Consider the following 19375-nt stretch of genomic DNA (forward strand, 5'->3'; position numbering starts at 1 on the left):
TGTTTAAGGTTACACAGTTATTATAAGTGTCTGATGTTGGATTTGAATTCCATTCTTTCTGATTCCAGGCCTAGCAATCCATCCACTTTACCACCTACCTGTCCCCATTAGAGATATAAGCTTGCCCCTTTCCCTGTGGGTTCTTGTGACAGTGCTGTTCTTACCCCTCCTGTCCCATATAATATTGCTTCTCCTTTCTTCTGAATTTTATATATTAACCTATTTCCCCATGTATAAGACACACCCTTTTTCGAAAAATCTGGGATCTAAAAACTGGGAGCATCTTATACAGTAGTTGTAGATTTTTTCCTTGTGTTTCCCATTTTTGCACTTGTTTTTATGCTTATTGTTGTAGATTTTTTACTTGCATTTCCTAGTTTTTGCGCTTGTTGTCTTTGCACTCATTATTTCACATTTGTTACCAGTATATTAGGTTATATTTTGCCATATCCTACCCAGAAATGTCTCAGAAAAGATTTTCATACAGTGCTGAATTCAAGTTAAAAGTGATCTAGTTTGCAAAATGAAAATCATGATGCTGAACTGAAGTTTGGTCCTCCTCCAACTGAAAACAATCTGAGACTGGCAATGTGAAGAAGAAACTCCCCTGAAAATAGCCCGGCAGAAGAAGGTCATGAGAGCCAAGTCAGCCAAATGCGTGATCTAGAGAGGGAATTGAAGCTATGGATTGAAGAGCAAAGGGTCATTAGAATTTGTATGTCCACAAAGATGGTTCAGCATGAGACAAAAAGAATTGCTGATGGAAAAACAAGTGACTGATTTCAGAGGACACAATTGGTGCTTCAAATTCATGAAACAGAAGGGACTGAGCATGCTTCCACGTACCAGTTTTGCCCAGGGAGAGCTTATGGTCAACCACAGACCAGAGCACAGGCAGGAGAGCAGCCAGAGCTTCTCCTAAGACAGTGATTCATCATCAAACACAGATAAGGACAAGCTAATAGATGGGAGTTTTGATAGTGATGAAGAGTTGTATGAATTTTATGATGAATAAAATTTTAATTCAATGACTTTTTGTAATTTTTTTTATCAAATTCTGGGCTCCCAAATTAAGGTGCATCCTATACATGGGAATGTCCTGTATGTGGGGATGTCTTATACATGGGGAAATACAGTATTTAATGGTTACTATGTTAGGAAAAGTACATGCTATCAGAATTAATGTTTTAAAGAATCATGCAAGTATATTTTTAGCAGCCTTGTATTGATATTTCTTTGTTTTTAAATACTTTTTAACAAAGTGTAGTTTCCCTGCTTACCTTTTTTTAATTAGATCTATTTTTGCTTTCTCTTTTTATAAGATCATGATTACTACCCTTGATTTTTTTCCTTTTTTTTTTTTTAACTAGCTGAAGCATAATAGATTCTGCTCCAGGCCTTTTCTTTACTTATTGTGTATTTCTCTGTACAGGATTGTTTTTTTAATCTCTCTGCTATCCTCCTCTTGTTTCATATGTGAATGCATTACATTACTATTCACAGTCATAATTACTAACAGTATATTTCTCTCCATCCTGCTTTTCCTCTATCATCTTTTTCTCTTTTCATCCTGTTCCTCCTAGAAAGTGTTGTGCTTTTGACCGCTAATTGCCTCCCTCAGTTCTCTTTCCCTTTTATCAGCATCCCCTTTTTAAAATCACTCTCCCTTTCTAATTTCTTGTTGGGAAAAATAGATTTCTATACCACACTGAGTGTATGTTATACCCTCTTTGAGTCAATTCTGATGAGGGTTTTAAAGAGCAAGTGTTCCCTGACAGTCCCTCCACTCCCAGTTTTCCCAACCACTGTCAAAGCTCTTTCATGTCTCTTTGTACCCCATTCAAACCTCTCCTTTCCACCTTCTCCTAGTGCCTTCCTCATTTTCACAGCTTAATTTTATTTTTTGGATATGATTTCATCATTGTCAATGTATACTGATTGTGCCCTGATATTGATAAGTTTCTTAGAAGTTATAACTATGCTCTTTCTATGTAGGAATGTAAGTAGTTTAAATTTATTGAAGCTCTTATGATTTCTTTTTTCTTATTTACGTTTTTATGCTTCTCTTGAGGCTTGTACTTGAAAGTCTTATTTTCTGTTCAACTCTTATCTTTTCACCAGGAATACTTGAAAATTCTCTATATCATTAACTATCTATTTTTCCCAGTTTTACTGGGTATGTGATTCATGATTATAATTCTCACTTCTTAGAATATCATATTCTAAACTCTCTTTTAAGGTGGAAGCTACTAAATCTTGTGTGATTGTGACTATGATTCTAAGATACTTGAATCATTTCTGATTACTTGCAATAGTTTCCCCTTGACCTAGGAACTTTGGAATTTGATTATAATATTTCTGGGATTTTTCATTTCAAGACCTTTCAGGAGGTGATTGAAGAATTTTTAAAATTTCTAGCTATATCAGGACAATTTCCTTCGAAAATTTGTTGAAAGATAACATCAAGGGGCAGCTGTGTGGCACAGTGGATAGAGCACTGGCCCTGGAGTCAGGAGTACCTGAGTTCAAATCTGACCTCAGACACTTAATAATTACCTAGCTGTGGGGCCTTGGGCAAGCCACTTAAGCCCCATTGCCTTGCAAAAACCTAAAAAAAGTTAACATCTAGATTTTTTGATCATGACTTTCAGATAATTCATTAATTCTTAAATTATTCCTTGATATGTTTTCAGGTCAATTGTTTTTTCAAAGAAATATTTTATATTTTCTTTCAATTTTTTCCTTCTTTTGCTTTTGTTGTATTGTTTTTTGATGTTTTATGGAATCATTAACTTCTATTGCCCAATTCTAATTTTCTTTTTTTAGGTTTTTGTAAGGCAAATGGGGTTAAGTGGCTTGCCAAGGCCACACAGCTAGGTAATTATTAAGTGTCTGAGGCCAGATTTAAACTCAGGTACTCCTGGCTCCAGGGCCAGTGCTCTAGCCACTGTGCCACCTAGCTGCCCCCTCAATCCTAATTTTTAAGGAATTTTCTTCAGTGAATTTTTGAACATATTTTCCCATGTAGCCAGTTTTCCTTTTGAAGGAGTTTTTTTCCCCATTGGATTTTTGTGCCTATTTCAAAGTAATTTTTTTGTACCTTCTTACTAACCTTTAAAAAATTTATTTATTTTGAATTTCACAATTTCCCCCCTAATCTTGCTTCCTTCCCCCTACCCCCCACAGGAGGCAGTCTCTTAGTCTTTACATTGTTTTTCATGATATACATTGATTTAAGTTGAATGTGATGAGAGAGAAATCATATCCTTAAGGGAAGAAAATAAAGTACAAAAGATAGCAAAGTTACATAAAAAGATAACGGGTTTTTTTTAAATTAAAGGTAATAGTCTTTGGCCTTTGTTCAAATTCCACAGTTCTTTCTCTGGACACAGATGGCCTCCTTACTAACCTTGACTCATTTTTCATAATTTTCTTGCATCATTCTCATTTCTTTTCCTATTTTTTCCCTCTACTTTTCTTATTTGATTTTAAAAATTCTTTTTAATCAGGAATTCTTTTTGGTACTGAAACCTATTAACATTTTTCTTTGAGGCTTTCGATGTAACTGCCTTGATTTTGTAGTCTTCTGAGTTTGTTTTGATCTTTTCTTACATAGTTACATAGTAACTTTCTGTGGTCAGATAATTTTTGTTGTGTTGTTTGCTTATTTTCCCAGCCTAGTCAAATTCCTTGACTTTTAACTTTATATTATTGTTGATCTCTGCTTCTAGGGTTCAATAGGCATTGTCCCCCGCTTCAGGTTTTTTGTCTTGCTATTTTTTTAGGGGTTTTTTTTTTGGTAAGGCAAATGGGGTTAAGTGGCTTGCCCAAGGCCTCACAGCTAGGTAATTATTAAGTGTCTGAGGCCAGATTTGAACTCGGGTACTCCTGACTCCAGGATTGGTGCTCTATCCACCGTGCCACCTAGCCGCCCCTATGTCCTGCTATTTTCAATGCAAGTTTTAGGGGTTTGTAAGTTTTCAGTTCTTCCAAGGTGTGGTCACTGCTCTCTGGTCAAGGATTCCTCCTAAGTTCTTCCAAACTCCCCTTTACAATAACACTTCAAAATAATTTTTGGAACAGTGTAAGAAAACTTAGAAGGTTGGCAGGAAAGATCTGTCCCACTGGGGTTGAGTGGGACATTGTACTGTACAATGTAGACTGTGCTAGAACAGGCTGCACTGCAGCCAGACAGCAGCAGGCATTATTTAATCCATTAAATTGGTTGCTTTAGGAGCTCTCAGTCAATAAATAGAAATGGGGTCAGACAACTGGTCAGAAGTAGATTATAGACATCCCTTTGCTAGCACTGGTGTTGCATTGCCTGTAAATAGAGACTAGGATTACAGTTCCAGTCAGAGCTCAAACTGTTACCTAGTAGAGTTGGTCTGAGATCTATTGTTGGCTAGTGTCTGAGATAGAGTGATTTGGGATTGGTAAACACCAATCTTATCAGGTTTCAGTGAGTAGAAGCAAGGGAAAAGAAAAAAGAAAGAAGGAAAGATGAAGTAAGAAAGCTGTGTTATCTAACTAGCTAAGTGCAGTTCTGACCACTCCCATAAGTTGTTGTCATGAAAGTGATATCATGACTTGCAAGTGAATTGGATTTCAATGACACAGGGCTTTGCAAAGTCACCAGCCTCACTCTTTCTTCCTCACTGTCTTCTCTGGAAGCCATCTGTGTCCAGTGGCAAGATATAAATCAGGAGAGAAAGAACCAATTTGAATGCAGATTGAAGCATACTTTTTTTTTAGTTTTTTTGCTAGGCAAAAGTTAAGTGGCTTGCCCAAGGCAACACAGCTAGGTAATTATTAAGTGTCTGAGACCGGATTTGAACCCAGGTACTCCTGACTCCAAGGCTGGTGCTTTATCCACTACGCCACCTAGCCTCCCCTGAAGCATACTTTCACGTTTTTTTATTTTTTTCATTTTAATCAATTTCTTATTTTACAACATGACTAATATGAAACTATGTCTTACATGGTTGCAAATATAGAATCTAAATAAAACTTCTTACCATTTTAGGAAGGGGGAAGGAGGGAGAAAAATTTGGAATTCAATTTTTAAGAAATGAATGTTAAAAATTATCTTTACATATAATTTAGAAAGATAAAATACTCTTTAAGAAACTAATTTGCACTTCTGGCCAAGATGGCGGCAGAGAAGATAGGCACAGTGCTAATCTCCTGATCTTCCCTCATAAACAATATGAAACAAACTTAACAGAAATTCGATCCACAAAATCCAGAAAGAGGAACTAGGAGAAGATCATCTACCTCAAGGTTTGTCCTCTGGGATTGTGGGTGAGCTGGGTGCAGAGGGCTGGCTCTGCTGGAAACACAGGGTCAGAGCCTGAGAACTCGATTAGCCTGATCATTGGGAAGGGCGAAATCCTGAGACCCTGAAAGTGTGACCAGTCTGATCAGAGACAGGGTGGGTGAGAGTCTGAGAGCTCTACTAACCTGATCAGAGGGGCAGAGTAGATCCGAAAGCCTAAAAGTAGGGCAAGCTTGATTGGCCAACTAGGGAGCAGAGGCATTGGTTGTGGCACTGAAGGTCTGGAGCTTGCTAGCAGAGCTGGAGGGAGAGTTCCAGTGCTTCATTTCAGCTGAAGCCTCTTCCCAGAACAAACCAATTACAGCCAGCCTCTGCCCCAGGCTGTGAGCAGAAGACCTCTCTCAGCTATGAATAGGGAGAGCAATTATCTTGCCCTAAGGGAAAAATCCACCATTGATCAAAGATAAAAAACTCTACAGCTTCATCCACCCACTCCAAGTTGGGAGAGAGCCTCAGATTAAGGTCACAGACACTCCAGAGAAAGCAACTAGCACAGCCTTCTGACCAGCCCACTTGGTGTTACTAAACCCAGTGAGTAAAGCTTCTAGGGATCTCAACACCAAACCTCTGTGAACCAGCCCCTTGGCAACATAAGGTCTTAGTAAAATGAAGAAAGGCCAGAAGAAAGGGAGGTCCATAGAAAAATTCCCAGAAGTAAAAGACCCTAACTCAAAGAGACCGAGAACCTCTGAGGAAAATATGACCTGGTCTCCAGCACAGAAAGACTTCCTTGAAGAAATCAGGAAGGAGTATAAAAATCAATTGGAAGATTTGGGAGAGACAACACCTTGCAATAAGAAAACAAATAATTGGAAAATACAATTGGACAAATGCAAAAAGAAAATAATTCTCTCAAAACCTCAATTGGTCAAATGGAAAACTCTTTCAAAAATAGAATTGACCAATTGGAAAAGGAATTGCAGAAGGTAAATGAAGAAAATTCTCTAAAAAAAAAGAATGGCGTCTAGAACTAATGATTTTATGACACAGCAAGAGCCTGATAACAAAAAATCAAAAAAAAATATAGAACATGTATCATACCTCATCAGCAAAACCACTGACCTTGAGAACCAGTGGAGAAAGGACAACCTGAGAATTATAGGTCTTCCTGAAAACATTGAAAAGAAAAAAAGCCTGGACTTAATATTACAGGATTTAGTGATGGAAAACTGCCCTGATCTCATGGAACCAGAGAGCAAAATTGTTATTGAAAGAATTCATTGATCCCCCTCCAGAAAGAGATCCTAAAATGAAAATACCAAGGAATGTTGTGGCCAAATTCCAGAACTATCAGATAAAAGAGAAAATTCTGCAAGCAGCCAGAAAGAAACAATTTAGATAACAAGGAGTCACAGTAAGGATTATGCAGGACCTGGCTGCATCAACATTAAGGGGTCAAAGGCCTGGAATGAGATATTCTAAAGAGCAAGGGAGCTTGGAATGCAGCCTAGAATTCACTACCTAGCAAAGCTGAGCCTTCTCTTCCAGGGAAAGCAATGGACATTTAATGAAATGGAAGACTTCCAACATTTCCTGAAGAAAAGACCAGTGCTTAATAGAAAATTTGGACATCAAACAGAAGGCTCAAGAGACACATGAAAAGCTTAAAAAAAAAGAGGGGGCATAAAGAAAAAAAACTGCTATCCAATAAGATGAAACTGGCTATATACCTTACCTACTTGGGAGAAAGGTTCTCATAACTCTTGAGAATTGTAACTCTGTTAGAGAGAATATATTTAGCCAGAAGTGATGTACACTCATGACTTTTCTGTGACTCAGAATGATTTAAAAACAACACCTCCTTAAAAGGGGGGACAGTAAGGAGACAGGAAGAAGGAGACTGAATGTGGTAAATCTCATTACATGAAGAGGTACAAAAGATGTATTGTAATAGAGGGGAAGAAGGGAGAAGCTGAGAACCACCTCAATCTTCCTCTCATCAGACTTGGCTTAAAGTTAACTTACACAAACACTCAGTTCAGTTAAGAAACTTATCTTACCTTTCAAGTATTAAAAGGGGAAAAGGGGTGGGAGGAGACAGGGACGGGGAGAAAAAAAGAACTAACAGAAGTAAGGAAGAAGGGGAAAAGGGAAAGGGGAAAGAATGGGGAAGGGGGTTGATATAGGAGGGCAAGCAACACTGAAGGTGGTGGGATCCAGAAGCAAAATGCTGGGGAATATGGATAAAGGGAAAAAATGGGAAAAATACGAACAGAGGAAAGATAGCATGGAGAACAATAAAGAGTTAGTAATTATAACTTTGAATGTGAATGGGATGAACCTCTCCCTTAAACTATAAGCCAATAGAAGGATATGGTTTTTCTCTCTCATCACATTCAACTTAGATCAAATCAGTGTATACCATGGAAACATTGTAAAGACTAACAGACTGCCTTCTGTGGGTGGCGGGGGGAGAGGGAAGGAAGATTGGGGGGGATTGTAAAACCCAAAACAAATAAAATCTAAAAAACAAACTAATTTGCAAAGCAGGTATATAGATCAGCTTTGTGTGTGTGTGGGGGGGGGAGTTCATCATTGAGAGAGTTACTTACACTAGTAAGATTTAGCCCCCTAAGACGACAGAATGTGTGTGTGTGTGTGTGTGTGTGTGTGTGTGTGTGTGTGTGTGTGTGTGTTTGTATGTGTGTGTGTATGTGTGTGTCTAATGACTTGGAGGTAACATTGATGCTCACCAGCCCATTATTTTTTGACCCCGGTTGATGTTCATTAACTTTGAAGCATTCACTCTGGAGAGCAGATTAGCTATTTCATAGCAAAAGACCGAAAAACAGGGGAGCTAGAAATTTTGTCCTATTGATATTTTTCTTGGTATCAAAATGGAAATGGAAGGGTATAGAAAATATTTAAAGACATAAAATATCTGATTCTTTAGAATTTCCAAAAGGTTTCATTGAAAATCTTTTTTTTTTATAAAAGCAAATTAGAAGCCCCAGGAGCTGAAAGTTCTTCTAACATTTTTTCCTTTATACTTCTAATTTTTGCTCATTTCTCCTACAGACTATGCTCAGTGAGCCACCCTTCTAAGTTTTGCTTTAGTTATATCTCATTATGATATTCAGAAATATGAAAGTTAGGAAGTATGCCTCAGAATGTAAGATATTTTCTTAAGGATCTCCTTAATGTTTAATATTGTATTTAATTCTGAATCCTGGTAGGGACTGTGGTGCTTAATGGTGCCAATCTAACTGAACCTTTTGGACATCAAAAAAAAAGGAAAAAGAAACATTTCTGTGATTTGAGATGCTTAAACTTATTTTTATGATTTAGTTTTGATTGCAAAGAATTGTGAAATCCTTTAAAAAACTAGTTGGGAATATGGTGTAGAAAAGGGATGGATGGCCAAAATATGAAAAGTTTGGCTATTTATACAATCCTGAGCCTCATTTCTGAATATTTTTGCATCCAGGTCTATGTGTTTTGTGTCCAAATAGCAACAATTCTCTCCTGGCATTCCCTGGTACACATACTGGCCACGTGCAGATAGTGGATCTGGCCAACACAGAAAAACCTCCAGTTGATATCCCAGCTCATGAAGGAGTCCTAAGCTGTATAGCTTTAAACCTCCAGGGAACAAGAATTGCAACAGCATCTGAAAAAGTAAGTTTAACTTCAGAGAGTATAGTTGGGACTAATGTTTTGGTCTGTTCTACTACTTTAGGACTATTTGATGTTTCACTTCGACGTACTAGAAAAGTTATGTTTTAAAAGTAAAATTGTTAAAATAACTTTTACAGACAGTCTCATAAAATCTTTTTTTTTTTACTTTTTTTCAAGGCAATGGGATTAAGTGACTTGCCCAAGGTCACACAGCTAGGTAATTATTAAGTGTCTGTCTGAGGTCAAATTTGAACTCAGGTCCTCCTGACTCCAGGGCCAGGGCTCTATCCACTGCGCCACCTAGCTGCCCTGAGACATAATCACTTACAATGAATATGATATCAGGGCTGGATAGCAACTCCTTATTTCTTCTTTAGAGAAAGCAATTGTGATTAAATTTTTTTAAAAAAATCATGACCTCCATTTTATTTTTAATTTTACTTGTAAGGCTTTCTTGACATCTACCTTACTTAAATCATTAGCCTATATTTATATATTTACATGTCCTGATTCCTGCCTGGAGTCACAGGATTTCATAGGCTTATATCCAGGTTGGATATTTGGAAAAGATGTTTTTGTTTTTTAAATTCTAATATGCTTAAATTTATTTCCTTGTTAAGGACTGTCACTATGGGAAGGCTTATAAATGAAATTAAGTGTTTTGGGGTTTTGACTTTACTTTAGAAGCCTGAACTTATTAACATTTTTGAAAAAAACTATGAAATTTATTTTTAATTTTGGACTTCTGATTTCCATTTAAGACCAAAGTTGCATCATTTGATTTTGATTTTAAAGAGAGAAGTTGATGAAACTTTTAGCAACCCAAGAACCTGTTATATTATGACTTGCATTCTTGGTTCTATGTACTCTTAAGTGAATGATGGAAGTATTCATTTGTACAATGTGTTGTTTTGATTCTGATTACAGGAATCTAATTGATATCTGGGAAACTAACAATATCTCTCCCCAAATAAAGGCTTTTCCTAGCCAAGATATTGAGACAATTGGAGATACGAAGTTGAAATATGATCTAATACCGTCCATTATCCATATCCCCACTGATACTGGGTGTAACAGCTATTCCAAAGATCATTTCTGCTAGACTGTCACATGCATTACATGATTTTGAAGGGTAGAGGGATAGTACAGTAAATGCATCATTCCTTATTATTATTGGATTAAACAAATGTTAAATAGAACGTACACCTGTTGATGGCTAAAGAATGTTGTCTATTAGATCAGAAAGCAATAGGAAATTAACCCAGAATTAAACATTTTCTTAAATTTTACAGACTAGATAATAAACTTTTTTTTTTTGGCAGGTTTTTTAAAATTTTATTTTGTTTAGGCAATAGGGTTAAGTGATTTTCCCAAATTCACACAACTAGGTTATTATTAAGTGTCTGAGGCTGGATTTGAACTCAGATCCTCCTAACTCTAGGGCCAGTGCTCTATCCACAATACCACTTACCTGCCCTGGATAATAAACTTTCAATGTTATATTGAGCCTACACATGGTAGTGACTGGCTTTCAATCTTGTAGCCACCTCCAAAAGCACTGCAGTACATTTGTCTCAAAGTCCCATCTGTGCCTCCTTATCTTTGTGATCTTAGATAGATTTCTTTACCTTTATGAACTTCCATTTCCTAATCTGCAAGATTCTTATAATAATATTTGCCTTTGTTAGAAAGAAAGTTTTTTGTAAAGACCTTTGTAATTATGAGCTATTACAATAGAAAATTGGTACATTCTGAAGGTACAAATTTCTTTGAGGGCAGCAAGAGACACCAGGAATCCTCACATACCCAGCATTCCAAGTATGGAATATTTATTTATTAGTGCTAGAGATGCACTTTCTCTTAGAATACTTATTTCTGAATCTCCATTATGCTCCCAGTCCTACTATAATTTTGTTAGTGAGTTTTAATGCTAACTGAAAAAATTTTGTCAGAAAATAAAAGTTAAATGACTTAGATTTTAGAAGAATGATATAGGTTATATGGATTTTTAAGAACTATGAATCTAAAGCAGTACAAAAATGAATTTCTGAATCTTTGATAATGGAATACTTCACTGTTTTTCAAAGGGGACCCTTATAAGAATATTTGATACCTCATCAGGGCATTTAATCCAGGAACTGAGAAGAGGATCTCAAGCAGCAAATATTTATTGGTAAGAATATGATTCATTTGAATATGGGGGGATTGAGAGAGAAGTTAAGTCTAGTTTATTTACAGGGAAATGGATGAATCATGACAACTATATGATTTATAGCAGGGATGGTCGAAACCTAAGTGATAGTATCTATACTTCTGATAACCATTTCCTCTCCCCCCCCCCCCCCCCCCCCCCCGCAAGAAAGGGTGATTTTCCTAAGAGGCAGGAAGAGTCAGAGGTTGTAGTTATTAGGTTCCTCTCAGAGACTGAACTGTTTATCTCTGAAAGACTTATTCTTTTCTTCATTGTCCATATAATGACAGAAGGCAAATGCTTTTTAGTTCCCAGGATCTTCATTATGCATAACAAAGTAACCAACTCAATATTAAGAGAACATAGAATCTTAGAGTTAGAAGGGACCTAAGAAGCTACCTACCCAGTGGTCCTTCCCACATCCCCCTAAACAATTACCACTGCTACTGGAGACTGGGGAGCTCACACTTATAGAATGCTGATTGTAGGAGGGTTTTTTTTTTTTGCCTTAGATGATACCTACATAAAGTTTCTCTACAATTTCTGTTCCATTATTCCTACTTCTGCCTCACAGTACCACATAGAGCAAGCCTAACCTTTCTTCCATGATATAGTAAATGCAAATAAATCCCTTTTCAAATCTTCTTTTCTTCAGACTAAATATTTCATTTCTACGTCTCATCCTTATATGGCATGGGTGAAATTTTCAACTGTAATATTATTGCCTGTCACTTTATCAACTAGTTAGCTTTATAAAAAGCTTTTTTGGGCTATGGCCACTAGTGTATAAGCTCAAGAAGGAGATTTTTTACCAGGTATGAATAATGAAAAGCATATAATTTGTTAATTTTAACAGTGTTTCTGTAAGTTTTAAAAGAATACAAATATGAAATTCATTCTATTATGATTCGTTACTTATATTCTTGACTTTTTTTAAGAAAACCATTAAGATGAGTTTCAGCTGTAGTATTTTTGACATTTAAAAACTCCTTTACTTCAGTTTTGCCCTTATTTAAATTAGAAATTGGAGTAATATCATGGAAATTAGAGAAGATTTTTAATTCACTTTATTTGCTGGGTCTAATTAATATAGTGCCCCTTAAGGAGAATGTTGGCATCTTGCTTATATGGTTACCTTCATTTAGCCTCTAGATCCCCATAAGCTTTTTTTTTATTCATAATAAAACATAAAAGTCACGGTCATAGAGTGACCCTCTTAGTCTGCATCAAACTCCACTATGACCACTTTTCAATCAAAAGGTTTATTTCCTGAGAATATTTGAAATGGCTGTGATTCCCTCCTTCCTCTTTATAGTTACAGGTCCTTAGTAGAATTTCTTAAAGCCTATGTACTTTAAGCATTTTACAACTTGTCACACATAGATATTTACTTCACTAGTTTCTTAAGCATGGCCTTGCTACCCTCAACCTTTTTAAAAGGCATTTGATGGCACAGTGGATAGAGCACCAGCCCTGAAGTCAGGAGTACCTAAGTTCAAATCCGGCCTCAGACACTTAATAATTACCTAGCTGTGTGGCCTTGGGCACACCACTTAACCCCATTTGCCTTGCAAAAACCTAAAAAAAAAAAACCAAACCCTGAAAAAAGGCATTTGAGCAAAACAGAATAGTGTTGTCCATTTGTATGATGTATTACAAGTTTCTTGAAAGCTGTGTAGAAATATAGTAATTTGAGAATGAGGCTGTCTTGTGTTTATTAGATTTAAGTGTGTTTGATAAAGGCACTAAACTTAACTGAACTCTTTAAAAAAAGAATATAAATAATTTTTTATATGACTTTTTCAGAAAAGTGACCAACACTCTGGTTCATTGAACTCGAAAGTTCAATCTAATAATACCTTTTATCTCAATCTATCTAGCTTTGTGATATTAGGTATGTCATTTCTTTACCATGGACCTATTTCACTATTTGTAAGAGAGGGTTGGACTAAATGATCTCTAAAGTCCCTTCTGTCTTTTTTATTGACTCTCTTTCCTATTTCCCTTGCAGTCTCGGCCTGCCAAAATTCTGTTTTTGTTTTCTTTTCAGTATTAATTTTAATCAGGATGCCTCACTCATCTGTGTATCAAGTGATCATGGAACAGTGCACATTTTTGCAGCTGAAGATCCCAAAAGGAATAAGCAGTCTAGGTAAGGGTTTGGTGATTAAATTTTGTCACCAAAAGCAGGATGAAATGTAGACTCACTTGTCATTGTTTTTTTGTCTTTATGTGGTAAGAGGTAAAATCTGTTATCTATGACTGTTGTCAGCAGTAACTCTATTTTGAGGGCTTGGAGAAATTTATGTAGTGTTTCATAACAAAATGTTGGCATGTTAGAACTTTTCTTCCCAATGATTAAAGCCTTAGACTACTCTGACCAGAAAACAGAGGAGACTTAAGAGGAGTTTTGACCTCATAACTTTGGGTTTGAGTCTCTGTTCTGTTGTTGCTTTTTATCTCTGACCCTTAAGTTCTTTGGTTATCATCTGAGATTTGGAACAAGTGATTCAAGGCACTTTCACCTGTAAATCATATATTCTTCAATAAATTACTTGATTGAAGAGTTACTGTTTTTAGATTCTTAGATAGATATTTTTATTGGTAAGACTTTCAGATTTTTCACTTAGCTGTGTGTATCTGTGGTACACATTGGATCCAGAAGATTAATTTTGTTATTACTTCTGTTCCATTCAACATCCTTCTCTGATTTTATCACAAAACCTAGTATTTTGCCCAAAAGCAATCTTTTTTCCTCCTAAATTAGTTAAAGAATATTAGGATGTAAAAGTAGAATATTTTTCTTTAAATTTTTAGACCTTATTTTGAAATCACTTTATTTAGACTATACTTAGAGATTTAGAAAGGCCTTTCATCCATTTATCCTAGGTTTAGATGGGTGAGATTTTTTTTGTATCATTAAATGTTCTGAATTACTTTAATTATGTAATATGATATCTTATTGCTTTTTCCCCCTCTTCCTTCCTAGTTTGGCATCAGCCAGTTTTCTTCCAAAATACTTCAGTTCCAAATGGAGTTTTTCCAAATTTCAGGTTCCCTCAGGCTCTCCATGCATTTGTGCCTTCGGAACAGAGCCAAATGCTGTCATAGGTAAGAGTTTCTTTTTGAAATGTCATTGTATGTTTAGGGAAAAATATTTTTCCCCAATTATCTTCTCTTTAATTGTGGGAACACATAAGGTTTTTCTCCCACAGTCAGTTTTTAATTTTTATCTACCTGATGAAAGCTTTACAGCTCTAAAGATTATCTTCAGTATCTCTCCTTCCTGCATCTCCATTATAGATTCAGTTAAACCTTTCAAAGTATATTGTTTGGAGAATTATTTATAAGGTACCTAACTGGTCTCAATCATTTCTCTAAGATAATCAGATATTTTATCATGTGAGTTCTATAAAAATGGCCCGATATCATATACAATATTTTCCTACAAGTTGGCTATTCTATTTTCCTCCAAAGAAACTGTATTATCTGCTTAGCTTAGTGGGGTGGAAAGATTCAATAGAGTAGATTTGGTGTAGTGGGAGAGGCTTCTGATAATAATTCTTTGAGACCAGCATTTACTTTTCCAAGTAAGTAGTGTTAGTAAGTAAGTAAGTACTAAGTTGTAGTTTTCAATTATGGTTTTGAAAAAGGAATTAATACATTTTAAATTTTTAAAAGAAAAAACAGATAAAACAGATTTCCTTTTCCTTAGCAATCTGTGCGGATGGCAGCTATTACAAGTTCTTATTCAACCAAAAAGGAGAATGTTCCCGTGATGTCTATGCTCAATTTCTAGAAATGACTGATGACAAGCTTTGACCTTGCAAAAGAAGCTTTGGACTGAAGTACTGCTGAGTTAATTCTGCAACACTTGGAGGACTCAATACTAACCTGTAATATTCCCCAATTCTGTTGGGATGTAGTAGATCTCACCGAGAACAGGCTTCAGGGGCTAACCAGGAAGAGTCTTGGTTGGGAAGTAATATATACTATTATTCAATTTCCTTTTTACATGAGGCCTCACGTTTCCAGCATGAATGGAAAAGGAAACAAATTACAGTTGCCAGAGTGAGCACTAGAGTGGTTTTTCAACAGCTTGAACTTTTTCTTGGTTTATTTTCTTTATTCTAACAATGAAGTTAGTTTTTACAGGTTCATTTGAACCTTCTATACCAGAATAACCAGGAGTTTTGTACAGGGGATTGGGCCAGATTTGAAAAATTGGCATTTGTTTACGTAATATCTTACGTCCTTTTCATTGAGCCTTTTGGTGGGGAGATGAACTATATATGTAAATACTAGTTCTTGTAGTATAACAAGATTTTAAATAGAATAGTAAAACCAGCAGCTTGCCTTAGTTCAGAAGAAATGATTTCCTTCTTCAGATCTAAACACAAAGAGGAAAAACACAACTAACATGCTTTAGCAAATGCAGTCTGAATACTTTCTGTTTAAACCAGTGCAGGTCTTTAGGTTTGTTTTATTCATGTATACACATGTGCTGACTTTGTAACGTTGGTATGTGGAGCTATGAACATTAATATAGAAACTGGAACAGATTCTCCAATGTAACTAAGGCTTATAGCTGACAGGAGTTTTTCTTCAGATAGAAGAATATACAATTCTAAAGAGAGCAAATCCATTTTAATTTCAGGGAAAAACAAAGTAAGTGGAACAAAATAACAAAACCAGATTTTTTTTGGAAGTTCATATCCATGACTTTCTTTAAGTTTAGATAGTAAAGTAAGATTTGGCATTTTATTCCAGTAATGCCATATTGCTGCATTCCAAAGAGAGTGAGCAAGAGTGTATGGAACTCATTTAATTTCCGTTGGTGCCTAGTTTGGGCATCTCATTGTTATCTTTCCCTGTAACTTCATTTCTTCCCACTGTTGTATAGGTGACTACACACTAATTATTTTGAAAAGGAAAGGCACATAGCATTTTGGAATTAAATATTACTATGGGATCTGTGTTGTTAACACTGCTTATGTGAGGTTTTGCTTGATTGTAAATTACCTTGAAACTTAATTTCATGTGTTCCTGGTTTTACATCTCACTTGTCTAAAAGTTCTGTAGCTGCAAAGTCTTTTCATTGCCTGATTCTTGACAGTGTCATGTAATATTGACTAACTTTTATGTAAAGTATATGCATGTTCCTTTTGTGTGAATTAATCATGGAAATTCATTTTGCACATTTATTTGTAACATTCTTTTAAATAAAAATGATTAATTTTGTTGTACTCTTTTCTACTTGTGTAAACTTGGATATTATACATGATCAAAAACCAAGATGAATATGTTTTTTCATGTTTTAGGAGACTTCTGTTTAAATTCTATCCTTTTGGGAATAAACAACATATAGATTAATGGCTGAGTGGTGGTGTTCATTTGCCAAGGTAAAAGTCTGTGTAGAGAAGACAGAAAAGTTAAGATATCCAGAAACCAGAATTTCAAAGATCTCTTTCTATTAATAGCAATTACTTTTTCAGTCTTGCATAAAAATATAAATGAATCTCAAGTCTCTCCCTCCCAGAAAAGTGGTCAAATAAAATTTAGGTATATCTCACCATGTTCTCAACCTTACCCTAGTATGAGTATTCCGGGAAGTATGGCAACTTCATCCACTACTTTTTCATTTTATATGTCTTACATTTCTTACCTATGTCTTACATAGGTAAGACCAAGATTTTCAGTTTGGAGCAGCACTCCAATAGTGAGAGCCTGTGAAGTTGTGATTGGCTTGAAGTTATCCTGATAAAATTGCAGGGTTAAGTTTCAGATTTGTAAGTTTCTTGCAAATTATTGTAGAGTTACAAGCTGATAGAGGGATAGAAGACAAATAAATAACTATTAGGAGATAAGTGCCAAAACTATGCTATGTGAAGTCTGAGTGGCTAGAGAATCTTCTTATAGGAGATGACATTTGAATTGGTTTTAAAGAATGCATAAGAAAACTAAAAGAATCCTGAGGCATTCCTGGCATGAGAATGTAAGTTATAGGAAGACACCAGGGAATGATGTATGGAAAGTAAGGTGAGAATTCAAGACAGAAAGAGATTCTTGTCAAGGTAAAACATTATCAGTGGCAGTGAAATTATTCTATGCTTTTTTCTCATGTAGCTGAAGAGAATTTTTTAAATTCTAAATTCAGTAATCATGTAAAAACAAACTTTAAAATATTCCTAAAATGATTGTGAACTCCTTGAAGAACAAGGAACTATCTTTTTAAAATATCTCTTGACTGACTTTTGTAATCACAATGCCTGACCCTCTTGTAGGTGCTTAATCATGACTAGTTAACAGACTAATTGATTATAGATTAAAATATAAAGTTGAATTTTTTCCTACATCAATTTTAGCAAGATAGAATCATTGTCTTGTTTGTTTTTATGAATCTTTTTGAACTCAGATGTGCATTTCTCTGGAGAAAGTGTGCTGGAGAGCAATGGGGTCAAACTTAAATAAAAATGGAGCCACTAAAACCCTACATAAATCCTGTAGGATACATACTGATTTAGTTTTAAAATGTGATATTGGCATTTTATTGTATTTTATTCATTTTGCTATCTATTTCCTAATTACACTTTGATTTCGGTGGGGTTGGACTAGGGAGTGTTGTGGACCTGTGTTTGACAGTGCTGGTAGACAGTTTTCTTGATCTTGTAGTCAAGAAAACCTTGGTTCATTTCCTGCCTTTGATACATAATGGCTGTGTGACTCCGAACAAATCACTTCATATCCTGTGCAAGCTGCTCTCTAAGATTTAAGTTGCAGAAAAACGTGCTGATTTGCATTGGTCAAGTTTCCTTATATTAGAAATTTCTATGCCAGTGAAATTATAGATCCATTTCTGATTCTCTGTTTCAGAAATTATTTTTAATTATAGGTATTGTTTGTCCCTTGTGACTGAAATGCTCTATTCTCTTGGATTCCTTTTGGCTTCAAGTTCTAGCTAAAATTCTCTCCTACAGAAAAGCCTTTCTTAGTCCTTCTGAATTCTAATGCCTTACCTCTCTAATCATTATTTCCTATTCATCCTATATGTAGCTTGCTTGTATGTAGTTTTTTGCATACTGTCACCCCATTAGTGTGTGCTTCTCAAGGCCAGTGATTTTTTTTTCTTTTTTATATCCCTCAGGGCTTAATTATAGTTTCTGGCACAATAGATATTTAATAAATTCTCCCTGAATCAATAGTTTGTATAGTATTCTGATTCTATATAATGTCACAAAATAGGCCAGTTCTGGCATGAAGACTTTGTGAATCCTTGTCTTGAATGAGGAGGTAACTCATTTGTTTGTTTGATCATTATCACCTTCAATCAAAATTGATTCTGTAACTTTGAGGCTATAAAACTGATGAAGCTGATATGAGGGTGGCAGCAGATCCTAAACTTTTAGTGAGTGACTACATCTTTAAAATGAGTGTTATAGTATACTATTCAGAGATGTTGAAGAAAGTATTTTTGTAAACCATATAATGTACATGTAAGCTGTAAGAAGTCAGAGGACTGACTAATCAGTAAAGACCAGAAAATGCTTCGTGTGTGTATGTGGGTGTGTGTATATGCCTGTGTTGGGTTTTTGTTTTTGTTAGGTTATGGGGTTAAGTTACTTGTCCATGGTCACACAGCTAGTAAGTATCAAGTGTCAGGTAGAATTTGAACTCTGATCCTCCTGACTACATTGTCGGTACTCTCCACTGCACTACCTAGCTACCCAGTTTATAAGTCTTGAAGAGTAAGTTTTGGATCCTTCCTGTAGTGGAAAAAAATTTTAAATAAAGGCTTGAAATAAGCTTTCAAGCATGATTAAAAAAATCCTGGACTCCCAATTCCTTGAAGTGTAATCAGTATATTAGTGAAAATAAATAATCAACCACTAGCTACCACTTCTTGTCAGGTAACATTAGAAAGATGAATTTAGATAGCAAGGTAGTTTCCATCATTGAGAATTTACACTTTAGTCATCTGATCGTTCAAACAATGCAGAAAAGATTAGGACTTGAAGTTAGGAGATTTACCAAATGAACAAAATAAAAAGAATATAAGATGCAGCTGGATACTGCATATGACTGTTGAACCTGGGCTCAGAAAGTTCTGAGTTCAAATGTAATGTAGCCTCTGAAGAGCTGTGACTGGACAAAAGCTGTAATTCTCTGCTTCCATTTTCCTTCTTGACACTGGAGATGATAACACTTTGCACAGTTACTGTCAGGATAAA

At 35.6% G+C, this 19375-nt stretch overlaps 1 protein-coding gene across 5 annotated transcripts in view; it reads left to right on the top strand.

The window, feature by feature from the left end:
• WDR45B (WD repeat domain 45B) overlaps positions 1–19375 on the top strand; it is a 91460-nt gene that overhangs the window by 59082 nt on the left and 13003 nt on the right. For 4 of the 5 annotated variants that reach the window (XM_074225212.1, XM_074225213.1, XM_074225209.1 and 1 more), the window contains 4 exons: positions 8766–8956; positions 11044–11129; positions 13198–13299; positions 14137–14258. In XM_074225212.1, coding sequence (XP_074081313.1) covers positions 8766–8956; positions 11044–11129; positions 13198–13299; positions 14137–14258 — 501 coding nt within the window. Of the gene's footprint in view, positions 1–8765; positions 8957–11043; positions 11130–13197; positions 13300–14136; positions 14259–14862; positions 18019–19375 lie in introns of those variants that run through there. The other variant, XM_074225210.1, reaches the window with a different exon arrangement.

Source organism: Macrotis lagotis, chromosome 2, assembly GCF_037893015.1.
Source record: "Macrotis lagotis isolate mMagLag1 chromosome 2, bilby.v1.9.chrom.fasta, whole genome shotgun sequence".
In the NCBI taxonomy this organism is placed as follows: Eukaryota; Metazoa; Chordata; class Mammalia; order Peramelemorphia; family Peramelidae; genus Macrotis; species Macrotis lagotis.